At 39.7% G+C, this 19658-nt stretch overlaps 1 protein-coding gene across 1 annotated transcript in view; it reads left to right on the top strand.

Moving 5' to 3' along the window:
• GREB1L (GREB1 like retinoic acid receptor coactivator) overlaps nucleotides 1-19658 on the top strand; it is a 60798-nt gene that overhangs the window by 21396 nt on the left and 19744 nt on the right. The window contains exons 9-17 of the mRNA XM_031052929.2: nucleotides 1289-1474; nucleotides 4703-5029; nucleotides 5871-5999; nucleotides 6566-6700; nucleotides 9548-9745; nucleotides 11622-11802; nucleotides 13092-13284; nucleotides 14274-14407; nucleotides 16113-16452. Of these exons, the coding sequence (XP_030908789.2) occupies nucleotides 1289-1474; nucleotides 4703-5029; nucleotides 5871-5999; nucleotides 6566-6700; nucleotides 9548-9745; nucleotides 11622-11802; nucleotides 13092-13284; nucleotides 14274-14407; nucleotides 16113-16452 (1823 nt within the window). The remainder of the gene's footprint in view (nucleotides 1-1288; nucleotides 1475-4702; nucleotides 5030-5870; nucleotides 6000-6565; nucleotides 6701-9547; nucleotides 9746-11621; nucleotides 11803-13091; nucleotides 13285-14273; nucleotides 14408-16112; nucleotides 16453-19658) is intronic.

Genomic DNA, 19658 nt, shown 5'->3' with positions numbered 1-19658 from the left:
AGATAACAGATCAGGCTTTTAAAATCATGTTTAAAGTACATTATTAACCCTTAGAAAGACATTGCCTTTACTTTAGAAGTGCAACTCATAATGTGAATATCTCTTTTAACCTGAGCTATTTGGGCATGCTGTATAACAGAAGACTGGTCAGGTAGCACTGCCAAAATTTTGATGAGTAATTTTTTTTGGAGGGGGAAGTTGACTCTAAGTCTCTCCTCAGTTCAGCATGGTACAAATGGTTGTATAAAGAAGCTTCAGAGTTAACGGAACATGCCTATCAATATAATCCGTGGAATAATTTATTATTCCTGAAGAAATTGAGGTGTTCTCCAAATCCTCACTTGCACAGACAATCCTTACACACAGTTTCCAGACAATTAACAGTGCCTTCTACTCTATATAAGTAAATGCATCAAGGATAGGGTTACGCTTCTGGTTTGTTTTGCTTAGTGTTGTTTTCTGGAAACCTATTCTAAAGCTGTAGCATGCTGCTCCAACAGTGTTCAGAGAACCACTTCTTTAATAAAGATGAGAGTGCCTACAGTCATCAGCTTAAGTGCAAATTGAATACAGCCCTTAGGCTCTTGGAGAGTTGCCAGTAAGTCCTCATTTAGGCTAAATGTTAGTGGCCCCACAATACAGCATCCTATTAATAGTACAGAACCAGATGGACCCAAATGGATGGGTTTGGCAAAACCTTGTTTTGTTTTTAAAACAAAAACATTCTCAAGGAAGAGTTAGCCTGTACTGCTGTGCTTTACTTTCCAGAATGGTATGTTTAGTTGTTGATATTTATTTAACCTGTTTATGGAAACAGAATGGAAACATGGCAAAAAGATGAAATCAATCACAGCAATGCCACAGTAGTTGAATCAATGCTAATGTGACTTCTGCTGCTTTTATAATGTTAAGATCAATGTACTTTTGCTTCCATTGATTTTTCTTTTTTGCACACTATATTATGAAGAATCTGTATTTAAAGGTCAGGGTAAAACCTAAGTAGATAATATTCTCATCAGTATTTGGATAACAATAATTATTATCTGGCTGGTATCCAGTTATTGTTAGCTTTTGCAAATCTATATGATCACTTGTAGAAAACAGCAAAGGATCATTGTCCCATCTCATTTATTTTGTAAGCAATTATAATGCCAAGTACAGTCGCTGATGCAGTTATGTTTTGCAAGGTAACATTAAGGAAGAGTCTGGAAATGTACACATTGTGCAAGACTTTGTGTAGTGGCATATTTTGTGAATTTATGTGGTTTTTTTGTTTCTTTTATCAAAGGTTATGGCACTTTACCTTATTTCTATGGAAATGTCGGTGATATTGTTGTAAGTCCCTTGCTGGTGAATTGCTACAAGATTCCACAGCTGGAAAACAAGGATTTGGAACTCTTGGGTTTGACCAGCAGTCAGCTGCTAAGTGTGGAGAATATGATACTTTTAACTATTCAGTATCTTGTCCAACTAGGTAAGCAATTTATTGTAAGCACTCTTTTTTATTTGTTACTGTCCTTTTTTGTCCCCACCTTCCTTATGTCAGTTTCAGAGCCACTCTTTTGGCTAGTTTTGTGCCTGGAAAAGAGGTAAGTAGGTGGCTCCATCTAGTGTGTGTCACTTTGCTACTTTGCTCATCAGCCTGAAGTGAATTTAAGGGCCGATGCTGCTTCTGCTCTCCATATGGGGATTGACCAGGTCACCTTTGTGAAATGGATTTGCAATGCAGATAACACATTTGCTTAGGGTATCAAACCATCCGTTATCACAGCTCTTTCTAAGGACACTCGGTCCATTTTATTCAGTTTTGTCACAAATGCTGGCAGATGTGTGATGTTGTCATTGTTTTGGTGACAGCACCGTTTACATGAAAACCACATTTGTTATTCATACTAAGGCAAGTGATTCAGTGAATATCTCTTTCTTGTGTTTTTGAAATGGACTTTTTGCAAGTTTGCGAGCAAACCAGCAAACCACATTTGGTTTCTCTTATTGCAGGCCCAGAAGTTTTCTCTACCTTAGAGTAAAAAGCAGAAGTGTTGACAGTAAGGTTTTAGAAGTTCAAGAATAATGCAGGGTAACGCGGGGAAACTTCTCACAGCAGTCTTAGTCTTAAGTTCTGTATTTGAAAGGATGCTGCTTATCATAGAAGAATGTGAAACATCTTCTGTGAAGAGCACACTGCTTTTCCTGTACCAGGTTTCCACCAGGACACCTGTGATACATAGTGATGTGAAATCTGCAAATGCTTCAAAAGGACATCTGATGATAACCCTATAATTTGGGCAGCAAATGTGCTCTGTGACGGTTTCACCCATGGGTTCTTGTGCTTTGTTCTTCTCCCTTGATGCAGTACTGTAGCAGACAGGAAAGAGACCATCATGTGTTGTAATACTTGGTGACCCGTTTGCTTTATTTATTATTCTGTGCCTCAAGAGTCCGTTGGATGCTACGTTAGAACTGACAGAGGGTTTCTTTATTTTTTACAGGCTAAATGGTTTTCTGTTGCCTTTCTCTCAGTGGGCTTAAATCTGTTATTTTTGAGGTTTTTGTCTTCATTGGAAAGTTTATAGAATCTGCATGTTAAAACCAGCTACTTCATGCAGTTCTGGACTGATAGAGCTTGCAAATTTCCTCAAGAGAAACATTTAGCCAGCTCATCCAGTTATTTCCAATTAAAAATAAACTATTTATTGAAACTTTGTGTCAGTGAACCACACTCCATGAGCAAATCCAACCTGAGATGGATGCATCAAGTCTGCAAACTACAGGAGGCTTCATGCAAAGTTGCCAGTGCTGACCTGTGTCTAGTGAGCACTGTGCCTTCAGCCTAAAGCAGTTCCCTTATGAGCAGGTGTTTAATCTGGCTTTTGTTCTTATCTTTGTGAAGCTGAATAGTTTTCCAATTGGCCTTATGTGGAGATGGGCGCCAGCCCTGTCAGATGAAAGCCTGATGAAGAGAAAAATAAAAACATTCTAAAAACATTCTGTGGAGCATGGGGATCAAAATGTTGCTGGTTTGAATATTGCTACAAGCTTAAAACTCTTGGAACTGTGACAGTTGCACTGAACTGTAGCCTTTATCCCATTTTGTAAAATCAAAGCAAATTAAAGATGAGTGGAGGGCAGCCAGCTTGAAGTTTTTGACAAGGAGAAGAGACAAATACATGCATAATTGAACAGTTCACTTGTGTGAGCCTCTTTTAGTCTTGAGAAAGCTGGGCTAAAAAGTGATCCTTTTTTTCCAGAATATATTGCGAACGAGTAAAATAAAGGCAGAGAAAAAAAGCAGACAGAAGAATGCAATAGATACTGATTGATAGAAAGCTTTTATCTTATAAATCATCTCAGTGTAATTCTGTGTGCTCTGATACAGAACTCTTTCCATCTTTGTAATTATTCTCCTTTACTTGGATTCATGATGATGCCTGTAACCTCCCTCAATCAGCAAAAACTTGCTTTGCTTTCTTTTAGTGTGGAACATCTTTTCTTTGTGGTTGATGTGTTGTAGATAAACTTTGTTTCTGCAGAAGAAGATTAATCTGTCAATAAATGTCTGTATTTTCTGGCTTGAGATCTTCAAAGACCTAGAATGTGTGATGCTTTCTTAGAAAGCAAAATAGATTTCAAAAAAAGAGACCGATAAAGAGAGAACTATGTCCATGGTGCGTTAAATGAGACTCTTCAGAACCTTTTGCTTTACAACAAAAATTAAAACAGCCCTGCATTTACAAGTCTGTACTTGTTGTACCATCCTATGGTAATTGGATGGTGACACTCTCCATATGTTGCTTCTTAGAAAGGCAAAATGTCACAGGCAGTGGTTTTTACAGATTCTGTGCTATGGGTTGTTTACCCACTCCCTGCCCTGCTTCTCACACAATCTTTGTTTCCTTTTCTTCACTGCCCTTTTTGTCTTTGGCCCTGAAAGAAAACATAAAACCAAAACCAATATTTCACATCTCTGGTATTTAAGCCTCCCCTTTTATTCATAGAAAAGAAAGCTGATGAAGCGTGGAGCTGTCTCCTTTGGCACTGACATGAGATCTTGACAATTTAAGCTATGGTTGCTTTTTACTCTATGTTCATGAATTTTTATCTGTTCCTGAGTATCTTTGACAATGAGACAAATATTACTGAGTGAAATGTTAATTGAAGCTGAGTTGGAGACTGATGCTGAGATAATGTAGCTTCTATTTCTGTTTTCCAATTCGAGTTCCCAAGACAGTTTATGAAGTCTGGGGAATGTAGATCTAAAACTGCATATATGTCTTTACATTAGAAGTTTGCAGATTTGCTAAGATAATTGAAATTAACCAAAGGAAAATAAGAGGTTAAACATGCTTCTTTACAGCCATGCTTAGTTTACTGTTATGCATGATAAGAAAAAGCAAAACAAAGACCACTTAACAGGCTTCACCATACTGCATGGCTGTCATTAGGCTGTGAGGATAAGCATTTGGGTTTTCTGCTGTAAGAAGATATAGAGCCAACAAAAAAGGGAGATGGTTGGGGCAAGAATGTAATAGGAACAAAGAAGAATAAGCCATGTGGGTGTCTACCCACTCAGTAGTGAGTGCGTTTTATAAATGTAAAAAATACGGTAAAGGAGCTTGTCAGATCAAGACAAATGTGGTTATTCCTGGTTCAATAACATTTTGATATGAAATGCTGTTATTCTGTTTGTTTGTTTCCAATGTAGGTCCTGACCAGATACCCCTGAGGGAAGAATTTGAGCAGATCATGTTGAAAGCTATGCAGGAGCTCAGTGTGAGAGAGCGATCCTTGCAAATGAGCGCACAGTGTGTCTCTGTGTCACCAGGTCAACTCCCTTGGCTTGCTAGGTTAATCGCTAGTGTGTCCCGGGACCTCGTGCACGTGGTTGTAACCCAGAATTCGCTGGCAGAGGGCATCTCAGAGACCTTAAGGTCTCTCAGTGAAATGAAGCATCAGCAAAAGCTACCAGATTATGTAGTCGCTATTTGTACATCAAAGATAAGAGGAAGTGAGTTTTGCGTAGTAGTCCTGGGTGAGTATGTTTGCAGTATGCTTCTAGTACCAATGCAATTCTGCTGAATTAATTTTCCTGAGTTGTTACCCCAGCTTTTAAACCCCTTTTGTTATTTTTATTCTTCTTTGTATGTTACACTGCAATGTCACGGTTTACTCCATCAAGATTTGGAGCAATGGTGTCCATGAGGATCTAGAAAAATATCTGTAGGTTAATCACTACTCCTTGAGAGGCCTGAAGCTTTGTGAGGCTACCTTCAAAAATATCTGGAAGTAACCTAGTGACAAAGTAGTTGGTTTGTCTTTCTCTGGTTTGTGTAGCTGCACTATTTCACATGGCAATATTGGATTGATTGCAGTCTTTTGCAGACTGTTGTAAAACAGAAGATGATTTTTATCCTTTTTACCATGGTGGTTTTCAAGTTCTGCATTGGTGACTGGCTGGTGTTTGGTGACTGGTGATGTTTGTGTGTGCATGAGTGTGTCTGGATGACAGTGAATCTCAACCGGTCATCTTTCATTTGTAGTCAGATAAATCGGTAATGTCAAAGTTTTACTTTTTTGTATTTATTCAGAATCCTCTATTCCATCTAAGGTACAAATACTTATTTGGCATGTTATATGTCACCCAAGTGTGCAAAACTATGGGCAACAGCTTGCAAAGGATGTGCTAAACTGATATGACTATTTCGCCCATTGCTAGCAAAATAGGCTCGAGACTGCTCTCCTAGCCTACTGGGTAAAGGCAGTGGAGATCCCTGACTGAAGATCAGCATGCCCCACACTTGTAGGGTGAAAAGGTTGTGTTGCTAGTTCACTGTATTAAAGATTCCTTGTGCATTTCCCCCCCTCTTCTCCAGGTCAATATCAATCTAGGGCGCTTGCAGAAAGCATGCTTACCACCAGTGAGTTTTTAAAAGAGATCAGTTATGAGCTCATCACAGGGAAAGTCAGTTTCCTGGCATCGCATTTCAAAAATACATCTTTAGGTGAGTGATCCTAAGAAACAGAAGCTCTAGCCAAGGCAATAATTTCCTTAGGGCCAGGTGTGTCTCCTGTTCAGCAGCTTAAGTGCACTCTACCTTCTTCACCTTTTCTTCTCTTCATTCAGTGTGAGTAAGGAATGCTCGGCTCTTTCATCCATGCAGTGCAAGTTACTCATCCCATGGCAGAATATTTTAAACCCTGTTTATACTGCTGAATGTAACGGCAGGGCACACAGAAGTGCATGAGTCTCTTGTCTGTGCTTCTAGCACGGGTTTTGGAGGTTGTTTTATAGTGTGTGTTTCTTTGTAATCATCAGATGTCACCGCTAGCTGTAAAGGCACAGAGCTGAAATTATTCAGCTGCAGTTTGGGTTCTTTTGGAATTGATTCCACTGGCAAATCAGTAAAAATAAAAGAGAAATATATTCTCCCTCCCTCTCTTCCTTCTATCTTCAGTCCCCTGCCCCTTTGCAGATTTGGCATCAGCTGTGTGAGAACACATGTGCATGTTTTACATCACTTGTCTGAAACAGCTTCCAGATAATTTAGTGTTGCTAATTCTTACCTAGGTGATGATTTGGACAAGCTGCTGGAGAAAATGCTACAGCAGCGAGGGGAAAGTGTCATTATCCCTTTCAATGGAGATGTTAGCGAGTGTGTGTCATCTCAGGAGGCAATTGCCATGGTTTCTACACAAGAACCAGGTACATTTTTTTATGTATAAGAAGTGAAATAAGTGACTAGTTAAATGTCAAATTGCATGTGTCTCAAGAGTCGGGGCACAGCTGCAGACACTGTGCCAAACTACAAATACGAATACTGCCAGCTGAATGTGGCAATATAGCAGTCTCTCAGAGAGAAAATCTCTGTTGTAACCTTCAGCAACATTTCCCCCCTATGTTTTGTAATTACTAAGCTAAAATGTGTGCTCTTCTATTATACACTATTCCAAGTAGAAATGTTCCTTTGTAATGACGGCATTGTGGATTCATCTTGCCCTTATGCATCTAGAAAAGGAAGGTAACCTTGTGATTATGGCAGAGGGGAGCTGTGTTCTTGTTCTGATCTCCCCAGGTGTCCTCCTGTTTCTTACCTTTTGATATTCCTCACTTTCCACGTGTAAAATGGTAATAATATGTACTACAGACTTGGGCTCTGAGGCTTAAACTTTTAGGGAAAGTGTTTGAAGATCTTGGACTGAAAGTGCTAGGCAAGTGTAATCTATAATTTGCTTATTTGAGATGTATCTTACACAGAAACTGTGATGAGGTGCTTGGGTGCCAAAGGTGAGTAGGATTGCCTGTCTAAAAATGCTAATCATAATTTTTCCATTTTGGAATTCTTTAATTGTTCAAAGTTGTAACCATACTTTCCCTTTGGTACTGTAATGGTAAAAGACACACTGAGCTGTTGTGAACACTGGTTCTTCTAGGTCTAGTATCAAAGCAAATTCAAACTCCGGTAAAGACTTTTTGCTATGAAAGGTAGATACGCACTTGATTCCCATTAGTTAGTTAAAATGAATCAGCTCAGTGGTAGATCTGAATGAAAGCAAGGTGGTTGAGAGTCTCCACATGGCTTGGGAAATCCAAATAGGAAGTCTGCCAGGAACTTTGTTCTGGCACTCCCAGAAAGACAACTCTCGAGCTTCCTCACAGGATTAATTTGAAGGGGGAATAATCTTTACATTCTGTTGGATTTTGTTGTTGTTACTGTCTAATGATGTGCACCAGTGCTTTTTTTAAATCTTCATGTTCTCTCAAACTACTGTTTTGAGCTCATTTTGTCTTTAAAATATGGCTGAGCAGTGGTTGAAGCTGCTGAGAATCTGTCTGAATAAAAAAAAGGAGAGGTAAGTCTCCTATTTGAGAGGGACCTCTCTCCCATAGTAGCCTACTGAAATGAACACTGAGGCAGGTTGGAGCAGGAGATAAGAGCGTGCACACAAATACACGTGCGTCTATATAAAATTAACATACGAGATTTTTGCCCAAACACCTTCCAATTTTCATGTAAAGTGCAGGATTTTATAAAGTGGTTTATTACTTTAGAAAGCAACAGTAGTTCTTGGGTATTAACTTTGCAGAGTTTTGGATTTTTTTCTTTGTCCTCTTAAAAGAAATTTGCCCTAGGGAATTTTTTGTGATAAGCAGTCCATTAATGAGAATTTACTTTGTAGCAGAAAAAATGACAGGGAAAAAAAAAACCCAAACAAGAAAACCCCTCTCCCCCCCCCACCCCCTGCCCCCCACATCTGTAATAACATTACTGGATTTATTTGGTAATCTGCATGTTGAAAATATACAGGGGCTAGTGAAACATAAATTGTTGGACATTGAATTTACCTATTAGAAATACCGACGTATAGGAGCAAGCATTTCCTTCGAGGAAACATGAATGCTTTGGAACATGTCTATAGAGAGCAAAGCTCCTGTCCCCCAGTTCCCTGCAGCTAGTGTTATATTAACGTTTATTAAGTACAAAGAAATCTGAGACTAACATTTTGTTAAACATCAAGAAACCTCCAAAGAAATAAATGCCTCCCCCCCCCCCCCCATAATTGAGATTTACAGCATTGCTCATCTTCTCTTCACAGCATATATAACTATCAGGCAGTATACAGACATCTAGCTATCTCAATCATACCTTAGAGCAGGGCTCAGTACTTCAGAGCAGAGGTGATGTGCAATGAACTCCTACCTAACCTGCTGCTGTTAGTCCTATCGGCAGGATTATTAATGCAGGCTCAGTTTCATCAGATTAATAGGTGTGCTGGTGCTCATCCCATTGTGCCCTGAGCACAGCAGCCTCAGCTCCCACAGCTGGTTCTCCCAGTAGTGTGACAGCTCCTAAAGGAGAACTGCAAGTTTCAGGAGAACATTAGAGCTCTGTGTGTGTGAATATGCTTTTTATATATGTACACATGCGCATCTTTTTATGTATATGTTTGTGTATATGTATATATATTAGATATAAGGACAAAGTTCTTTACTGTGAGGGTGGTGAGGCTCAGGAACAGGTTGCCCAGAGAAGTTGTGGCTTCCCCATCCCCATCAGTGCTCAAGGCCAGGTTGGGTGGGGCTTTAAGCAACCTGGTCTAGTGGAAGGTGTCCCTGCCCATGGCAGGGGGGTTGGAACTGAGTGATCTTTACCGTCCTTTCCAACCCAAACCATCCTATGATTCTATGATTCTGTGTATACATGCATATTATGTGTGTGTTGGTTCATTTGACAGAATGCATTTCACTATGTTGGCATTGAGGTTTCCCTGTGTTGCATTGTTAAAAATCCTCAAAACACTTAGGGAATTTAAAAATGGGTTGTGCTGTACTTGAGGCCATCTGATATATTACCACATTTTGATCAAAAAAAGAAGTTGATATTTGTGATCTGGACGCAGCTGTACAAAGTGTAGAGATTTATTCTGATGATTGAATTTTTATTCTGATAATAGAGGGTAGGCTGTTTGGAGGGTCATGTTTGTTGGGGGGGTGGGAAAATAAACATGTTTCTTGTGTTTTGTTTTCTTTTTTCAAACAAACGCACTCTAGATTTGGATGTTGATACCTTCCAAATTTACCAGCCACAGCTTACAGTTGCCAGAAAGCTCTTGTCCCAGGTTTGTGCTATAGCAGACAGTGGCAATCAGAGCCTGGATCTGGGCCACTTCAGCAAAGTAGACTTCATTGTTATAGTTCCCCGTTCAGAGGTCCTGGTGCAGCAGACCCTTCAGCGGATTCGACAATCAGGTAAAGGGAGGGGAGGGGAAAAGAGACTGTTAAACTAAAGTACATGATGTTATTAAGTCATATCTGGTATGAATGGAGAAGTCAGTTCCTCCAATGTGTATTTTGCATGCCCAGTATTTAGCTTCATTAGTTGGTATTACTGATAAATTCTAAATGCCTTCCTTTCATAAACTGGGCCCAACCTGTACTATGTGTCAAAAGAAATTGCCATAGTCATGCCAGTCTGAGGAAGGTGTGTCCTGGAGAAGTATGCACCTGTCAAAACAGGGAAGGGATGAGCAAATGTGACTGCTCAGATCTTTAATCCCCTGGAGCTGTTAGTGACATTTGTCCTAAGTCCATATGTTTGTGAATGTGCTCTTGTATGAATTGGCACAGATGTATGTGCAGGAAGCTCTCTTACTGGGTAGATAAATGCCTGAGTAATATGTGTGCATTGGCACGCAATAGTTGTCATACTAGTTCTCATGGTGAGCTTTCTTGTCTGGGGTTCTGTGCCTCACCATGGCTGGTACTAAATGCTTCAGAAGTAACAAGAAAGCCTTAGTGTACAGGTTATGGAATATGTCCCCCTTGAGAGTGGGCTCTGTTATTCACTCTGTTAGTGACTGATATGTGCCCAGAAAAACATAAGAGTTTCTTCATGGAGAAAATGACTGTCCAATAGAACGAAGGACTGGCTGCGTAAATGTTGGTCTTTTTTTACCTCTGATATCTGGGAGCAGTGAAGCCCTCAGGATAATTGTGTATTTAGGATCGTTTGTCTCTTTTTCTTTTTATTAGCTGAACTGGGTTTTTTTTTGTCTGCTTTCAGCTTTATGTAATAATACCTTCATTTGCATTTGAAAAACATTAATATGAGCTTCTGATGTAATGTGTCTATGAGTAGTTTTGGGTAGCTATTGGCTTTTTTTCTGTCTCTTATTTTCTGCTCTGAACTAAACAGTGCCACACTTTTTGATTGTGCAGATATACTGTAATATTGCTGAATATTGTAATCCATCTATTTTATCTTCTGCTTTGTGCAATTTTAATAGTTAAATGGAAAGAATAAAATAGATTACATGAAGTACAGGTTGCCTTTTCTTTCTAACAACCTTATGGGTCATGTTTCTTCAGACATTGAATTTACTTTGCTGCTACACATTAAAACAGAGTTTTTGTGGTATCTGTTAACAGAGTTTCACGTTTATTTTATTTATTTATTTTTTAATTAATGTTTTTTACTTTACTTTTTAAACCCTTTTTTTTTTTTAAATCATCAGGACCCTGGCAAATACATTGTTGACCCACAGAAATAGCTTGTTGCTGCTTCTTTAAATGGCATTCAGAGCCATATACGTTACATCACGCCCACTTTATGAATATGATGGCAATCTATCCTTACAGAGACCACTAGAGTACTTGTTTTGACGCAGACATTGAATCAGGGCATGAAAAAATTATATGATATTAGCAAGAGTCATTTTTGGGTACATTTATGCTTATTGCAAGGGAAAGGTCAGGATAACTTTTTCTGACTCGAGTAGGATTGATGTATTAGTGAAATATGAGCAAGTTTGGCCTAGCACCATGGAGCATAGCCAACCGAGTGCTACTCTGGACATCTTTTGTGGAGGTCTGACTTTTCTTTCTTACTTTTTGGTAATGTGAGAAGTCTTTGAAAGATCTTCAGGCACTTCTGGGGGGAAATCCAGAAGTGAAGAAGCACATTTCTGTCCCCACTCCGAGAGAAAAGACATTCAGATAATAATCACTGTATCAGTGATTTGGCTAGGTCCTGATTGTTGCCCAACAATTGCCAACTTGCCGTTGACACCTCACCTTTGAATGCACTCAAAGGAAAAGATTTCTGTTGTATTCTTCTTCCTGACAGGTGTCCTTGTGGACTTGGGCCTAGAAGACAATGGAACAGCGTATCAGAGAGCCGAGAAATACGTGGTTCGGCTTGACAGTGAGATTCAAACAAAATTTGAAGTTTTCATGAAACGAGTGAAGCAGAATCCCTACACACTGTTTGTGCTGGTTCATGACAATGCTCACGTGGATTTAACAAGGTAGCTGGTCAATCTAGCAAAGGAAAACCATCCTCTCCCAGTATCTTTCAGTTAGGTTTTCCAAAAGACTTTACTGCCTTAGACACCTAGAGCTTTTTCTAAGCCTAAGTCCTTTTGTGCCTCAGAATCAGATGTCATGCTTTTTGCTTGCCCATGGTATTTGTTAACTAATTCTGATTGAGATGCAGATAGTTAAGACTAGTTTCAGATTACTAGATCCCTAACAGGTCTGTTTGTAGGGGGATGTGTTATGGTACTGAAGTCCAGGAAGAAGTCCAGGAATTTTGCAACTGTCTTTGCTCTTCTTGTCTTTTTTTTCCTATTTCCCTTCTTTTTCTTTACTCAAACCCAGATCTCTCCCATGTTCACAAGTCAGTAATGTTTTAATTAGTGTTTTTAACCTTGATGATAGTGGTGTTTGTAATATGAGAAAGCTTACAGACATTTAACTCTTTGCATCATCTGAAAAATGCCCTAGCTACTGCAAGGATTTAAAAACCATTTGTATTGAATTTGGCTGGTGTTAGGTCTAAACACAACAAAACGTATGTGCAGAAACACAAAATCACAACTTCGTTATGGAAGAAGAAAGGAATAAGTAAAGCTAATTACTCTGCACTTGTTCTATGAGTAAACTGGGGAGAATAATCTTAATGTGATTTAAACATGATATGTAGGGTTGAGGGATTCATTTGAACATCAGAAATAAAATAAAATACTTCCCTTGAAGGACAGCTGAAAATAGAAAAAATGCAACATTCTGTCTACATTATCCTGCCCATCATATTTTTGTTACTGTCTTTGCTGTACTTTGGAATATATCCTGGAAGCGAAAGTAATTCCGGAGCTGGAAATCCAGACATTAAGAGACTTTCAGGTTCCTCAGTCTTTTCAAAATTTGTTGTTTCAGGCTGGAAAATCCACTGGATTTCATAAGAATGTTATTATATCCTATCCCCACAGCTCATGTGACAGTGCTTCTCAGTGAGATCTGTTTCATCAGCTTTGGCTCATTTTTGGGTCCCTCCGTCTGATACTCATTTAAATTGGCACACTAATTCATCTTTTCAGTGTCAGCAGATTTTGTCCTTTATTTATATTTTCCCTGTTGCCTGAGTGTACCCAGAGAGAACGTCCAAATGGTTTTGAAATCCTTCACCTTTCCAAAAAGATTTTTGAGTTGTGATCCTCAGTGTCATGGTGATTTGGAGATTTTTCTGCAGGAAGGAAGCAATCCATTGTATCTCAGGATGTCAGTAAGGCAATTCTTTCCATTCTTATTTCTGCAGTGCCATTTCAAGTTCCCTGTCACATGGTGAGCCTAGTCATGGTCTGGCTGATAGAGTTATTAATTGCAGGGAGGTCCTTGAAGCATTCAACCTCCTTGTTCTTCAGGTCAGCTCTTTTCCTTATGCCCTGCAAACGCAGCAGTCCAGGATCAGCTCTAGCAATGAGGTACATTGGATACAATTTGACAGCAGGGTAAGTGTTTAATTGCTGATTTTAACTCTGACTTTTAGTGCGGACTCCACATCTAGCAGATGCATGTGTTCAGATGGAGCTCTTTCTCTGCTGGAGTTTGTTCTGTCAGGCTTCAGATAAACAGCCCTGGGATGCTGATTTACATTTAGGCCCAAGAGCTACACATTTTTCTTTATCCAGCAATGTAATTTGAGACAAAGCAAACAGAATAGTAGAAATGATGGAGTGAATGTGTGTTCAAAGTTTGCTTTGTGGCTGATTGGTAGTATAAGCCATTGTGGTGATCTTCTGTAAAATGGTCTAGACATTTTTTTGTTTCCCAAAAGTAAAAAAATCAACAACTTTCAATCTTCTGATTAAAAACGTAAGCCACAAAAAAGGAGAGACTGTATGTAATTTATTGCATTTCTTGTGATTACTGGTGATGTAAATGCACCAGAGACCATGCTGTGCTTCCAGCAAAGCCCTCATGAAATTTGAAGCAGCAAATGCTCTGCCTTTCTGATTGCTGTCTGCAATGTAGCAAACAAATGATTAGTTTCTGATTGCCATCAGAGATGGATAGAATCTGGCAATCAAGAAGAACTTTGGAAATTAATAATCCTTCTGTTTTCAGGTTCTACTTTAAATAGAAATGAGACAACAGTTGTCAGTAGATACAAAGCCAGAGATAGGGAGTCATAAAATAGTGAGCAGGATTCTAAAAACCCAGTGCAATTACAGGTAGGAGATATATTTAAGAACTTGCAAGGACCTCCATCTGTCTGTCTTGGCTGTAGACAAATAATAAATCCAGTAAAAAACAATTAAACCCATTTACATTTTATTGTATTCTTTGAAACAAACAGATAGCATCACTGAGGGAGAATGGATGAAAAGAAAGGATACTTTGGTTTGGAAAATACTTTTCAGTAACTATTTTAAATTACAAAAGAAATTTAAAGTGGTTCCAGTTTTCCTTATGTTTTTGCTATCTCTGTATGGAACAGGATGATGCAGCAAATGAAGACAAGTTGTACTTTGGTTTGAATGAATACAGCAAATCCCTCCAATGGGGAGTCACAAGTCCCCTTCTGAGATGTGATGAAACCTTCGAAAAAATGGTCAACACACTTTTAGAAAGGTAAATAGTTAACATGGGAGCTTGGAATTCTGCTTAATTGGGATTAAGTATACAGATATATTTATTAGCCCCATTACAGGGAGGGATGAAGACATGATGACCTTTGATGCTGATTTTGGAATCTGTGAATCTGTACAGTTTTATTGTTGTGATGAACTTAGTACTGTTGAAGAAGGATATCCATCATTTGTATAAAGAAGGGAATAGGCCCATTCAGCAGTAGTCCAGGCTCAGCTGTGCTGCTCTCTTCTTTTGTCTCAGCAATCACTAAGCTGAGAAGGTATCAAAGGTTTCATACCTCACCCCTCCTGTTGCCTTTCTTGTTGAGACTGCCAACAGACCTGTCAGTGGTGGCCCAAGTAAGTGACATCGGTTCAAACACATCATTTTGTTATTTCATTAGTTGGCTACGGTTTTGGTTCCTGCAGCTCAGAGCCTGTTGTTGTCCTGTAGCTGTCTGAACAAGCTACTGTCACAGCACCTATCCAAGGTGTGCACATTACAGGGATGAAGACAATAATGTAGTTTCCGTCAATGTGGAGTTAAGTCTATCCTGTGTATCAGCAGGACAAGATCCCTTGTAGCAGTTCAAACTGTAGTTCTCATTATATTTCATATTTACTAGAACAGGGATTGTTCTGTCTTCAGTACTATTTCTCCTATTATATTTAGGTCAATACAGTAATTTGGTGTTAGGAAGAAAGGTTCCATTTGTTTTAGTAACAAAAGTACAAGGGGATACTTTATGGAAGGAGGAATAGAAAGTGTTTTAAGAATTTACTAGTTTAATGACTGGCTTATGATATATAGAGTGAACTACTGTACCTACTGCTTAAAGACAGACACAAAACCTTATTCAGACGGATCCTATGTTGTCTATCAAATTGCTCAAGAAAGAGACCAGAGAAATTTGGAACTTTAGTTGTTTTAGTCATTTGGACCTCTGTGGCACAAGACTAGCAATCAAGACGTAACAGCATAGGGCTTTTTCTGTTTTATGGTGGTGAGTGAGCTCATGGGGGATGTCTAGAAATAGAGTGCTTTTTTGCTTGAATAGCTTTTAATATTTTTTTCTTAGCAATTTAGGTTTTAAGTTCATATATCTGCATATGACTGTAATGAGTGAGAAAAGAAATATTTGCTATGTAAGTTAAAAGGCAAAATGAATATTCAGATTTAGCTCAGAGCCAGCAATCCCTATTGGTAGCTCCAACTTTCTGGTGAGAAGCTGAGAGGTGTGAAATTATGAAGTGTTACTCCCACAAACTACTTGAACCAGCAATGGTCCTCGAAGCTCTTCTAAGAAAAACTTGTGGTCAGCAAAGCAATTATTAGCCTGTGCTGTTGGAGTGAAGTGGAAACGAGATGCTCCATCCCTGGCAGTGTTAAAGGCCAGGTTGGACAGGACCTTGAGCAACCTGGTCTAGCAGGAGGTGGCCCAGATGAGGGTAAAAGAAGTTTATTATTCCTGTCACTTGAGCACAGGCCTTGGCTTTTTGCCTTCTGTATGTGGACCATGTTATATTTATTTGCTTAAAACACAGATTTTGTACAAAATTATTGTCTATGATAATGCAAGGCTTCATTCTTTGAGCAGTACTGAAAAAACAGGCACTTCTTTACCACATAGTCCTGATTTTTGTCTGATTTTCAGGCATTACTGTGATTTTGCATGTGCTAACACAGAACTGTTATCTCCTCAAAGGTATCCCCGGCTGCACAGCATGGTCATCCGTTGCTACCTGCTCATTCAGCAGTATTCCCAAGCTCTGATGGCTCTCACAACCATGGCCTCACTAAGAGATCACAGCACACCCGAGACACTCAGCATAATGGATGACCTTATCACTTCTCCAGGAAAGGATAAGAATGGTTGTGGCCACATGCTTGTCATTAGGGTGCCATCTGTGCAGCTCGCCATGCTGGCCAAGGAGAGGTTACAAGAAGTAAGAGACAAGTTAGGTCTGCAGTATCGTTTTGAGATCCTCCTTGGGAATCCGGCCTCAGAGCTGACTGTCGCGAAACACTTTGTGACACGGTTGAAGGTTAGCAGAAACTAAATGGTTGTTTGTGTATCTGTTGGAGTCACCTGACTGTTGTACATATTTTGTGTTTATTTCCATGTGTTTAGGTTAATTATTCTCTAGGAGAAGGGTGCATGTTCTATATCTGTCTCCACGGAAGTATACTGTACTTTTGATGAACATAAATAATTTAGAAACTTGGAAAAACTCTGAATTGTTACTGGTGTATGAAGTCAAACACTGGATATTATCTCACTTCTTAAAGTTGAATTATCAGCATGAACCAGATATGGTTCATGTCTGAAAGCAGAGTTCAGATTTCCATAGGCAAACTAATTCTTTTGACCTACTTATCTGTATGTCTAGCTCATCTGTTGTCTGCTCTGTCCATCCATCTTCTGCCCTTCTGATAACTGGTAAAGCATGCTGTTTGACATAGACTTCTTTTCTCAAACCACCGCATGCTGAAAAGCCTCTTCTGCCCAGCAAATATGCACCAGGCTAAACTTTTGCATGGTTTATATTGCATGGTTCAACTAGCCAAACCCACTTCCTGAATTAACCTCACAACAGTAAAGCAAAGGAAATGTATTGCCTGCCTTAGGTACCACCCTGAAATTAATGCTGTTTCTCTGTCCTGATCCTTGCTTTAAGTCTTACACAGAGATTAATTTTCTGTTTCTGCTATGAGTTATGCAGTGTATTCTCATCCATGCAGAAAAGGAATTAATTTTGTGAGCCTTTCTTAAACTGCTTGCCTACAATCAAAAGCAGGTAAAATGTCCTTTAAGGAAGCTACCACCTCTGCTTCTCAAACCCTGTCTGTGGCAGGAGAGGGAAGAGAGGAAAGTAGTAGTCATGAAGGAGAAAATGACATGTGAGTAGCAGCTCTGTGCTACTGGGATTTTGTTTGTTTGCTAGGTATTAATTCCAACCTTAAATCATTCTGGACTGTGAGTCCTGTGAGGGCATCTCTGCGGCCCATTGTGTAAAGGGTTGCATCGTTACACATTGATGGAGCAGCCTGTAAGGTCACTGGAGCAGATCAGGATAAGAGTGTGAAGCTGTTCTAGGTGAATATGTAACCATTGATCTGGAATAGACGAATTTGATCAGGCAGAGCATGGAAAAACTTTAAAGTCTTCTTATTCCTCTCTCCCAGAACACAAGATGCTTCTTTGGAGTAAACAAAGCTGTAGGATTCTGGACTTGTTTCTTCACTTGCAGGTCACTAGAAAAAAAAACACTCAATTCTGAAACATGCATATAAAGGGAGTGAGTAGAGGAATTCAGTTGCCCAAAGATAAGCTTGTAGTGTCCTTTTAGGTGAGTTACCCAGTAGCATTTCAGAATGATGAAAGTCACATGTGAGTCTTGTGCTGGGCTGCCATATCTGCTAGTCTGATGGCTGAGATAACATGGGGTACCTGAAATGGTGTGAGCATATGTTTGTGCAACTGATTCCCATTATAAAATTCATCAGACATGTTCCCATTGAGTTTAGTTTATTGCAGACAGTTTTGATCTAGTCTTTCTGTGCTGCTTGATTTTTCTTCTGATGGAGGTCTGAAGCTGGGGAGTAGGGGAACTGATTGCTGCCTGCTTCTACTGTGAGCACCCAGGCCATATTTTTGACCAAGGGGTACAATATCGGGCTAGTAAGTGCTTTCTGGTGAGGCTGAGGCTCAGAACGCTGGTTCCATCAATAACAGGTTGCAGTGTAGATGAGACTTCATCATGACTTTTTTCAGGGGCAGGGAGGGAAAAGTTACAGCTGTTATTGACCCCAGTTGAAAAGCTTGACTTAGCTTCTCCCTAAGAGGGCTTTAGCAGTGTGAGTGATGCTACAAGAGGGCAGGGAAGTTGGGCAGCTGTCTCTACAGTGCTGGGAGCTGGACTGTTCCCTTCTCTGCTAGGCAAGCCCTCTAGCTAGCCAGAGAGGTCATTCATCTCCATCTGGGAGCCAGTCTTCAAGGGAGGTGATACACCCAGAGGTACAGAATGAAAGAAGAGATGGAAAACAATTTAAGTAACTGTTTTGTTGACCAGGCATGCTGTCATGTCATACCCTTTAAGCATAACAAGAATCAAACCATTTGGGAGGCATTCGGAAGAGAGGAGCCCAGAGGACTGCAGCTCTCTGTCCCTCATGAGTAAGATGATCAAGAAATGCATCTTCTGTATGCAAGTTTACAGCTCAAAGCCTCAGGCACTCAGGCTTCTTTTTAGGTCCTTAGGCTAGCAGAAAGAAAATCAACTTTGGATCTGTCTTCCCCTATTTAATTGTCTCTCCATGCACTTTTGCAGAAACTTCCATTGCTGGAGAAGCAGGGTAACACACAGCTAGACTAACCTTGCCGAGCCAGAAAATCTTTGCTGCCAAGGCTGCTTTACTGAGCCAGTAGATGTTGTTAGAGAGTTGGAATAATAATTTCTTTTTGTGAACATGTTATACAGAGGATGCTGAGATCAGGAGGTGAAAGAAATCAGGACTGGGGAAAGAGAATAGAACCACAGCAGAAGAGGAGAGTATTACTCTAACCATGTTCTTAATAAAAATCGTGAGTTATTTTCCATGGAAATGTTCAGGTCAGATGACACACTGAGCAGTTGATCTCCTAGTGAATCCTGCTTTTCAATCCCCTTCATCTGGCTGAGATAATTCATAAAACATGGTCTTTCTGGAGAAAAGGAAGGGTAAGGATAGAAAAGGTCAAGGGAAATGTTGAGGCTAGAAGAACCAAGAGGGAATTCAAAATAGAGTTCTTCATGCAAGGTGTGTTTTCCACCAATCCCACATAAGTCTTATCGGGCTGTCAAGACAGCTGTGTCTTGTCTTGCACATCTGTGCTTGGAAGAGTGTTTTATATATATTGTTTTTAATGGGCAGTTTGAATGAATGGGGTTGCTGTTGTGACTTGGAAAAGTAGATTCTGTGCCTGAGCTACACAAGAGTCTTCTCCATAACTGATTTTGTCCATTACTAATGAGCAAAAAGGATGAACTTTTTTCCAGCAGAGTGATATGCTGTAGCTCAAATATTTGGTGATTCTGTAACGATTAGAACTTAATTTCCTTGTCTAGAGAGATCTTAATGTCTGATCAGCATGGAAACATGGTTCTGGGTTATATGGAAAGAGCTTCTCTGCTGATCTTCTGTCTTGACTGGTCTGTGATCTAAGAAGCTGTGTTTTTCCTGGCAGTACCCATAATATATTCACATGAAT

Source organism: Melopsittacus undulatus, chromosome 1 (assembly GCF_012275295.1).
Source record: "Melopsittacus undulatus isolate bMelUnd1 chromosome 1, bMelUnd1.mat.Z, whole genome shotgun sequence".
NCBI lineage: Eukaryota > Metazoa > Chordata > Aves > Psittaciformes > Psittaculidae > Melopsittacus > Melopsittacus undulatus.
This window is presented reverse-complemented; position numbering and strand designations above follow the sequence as displayed.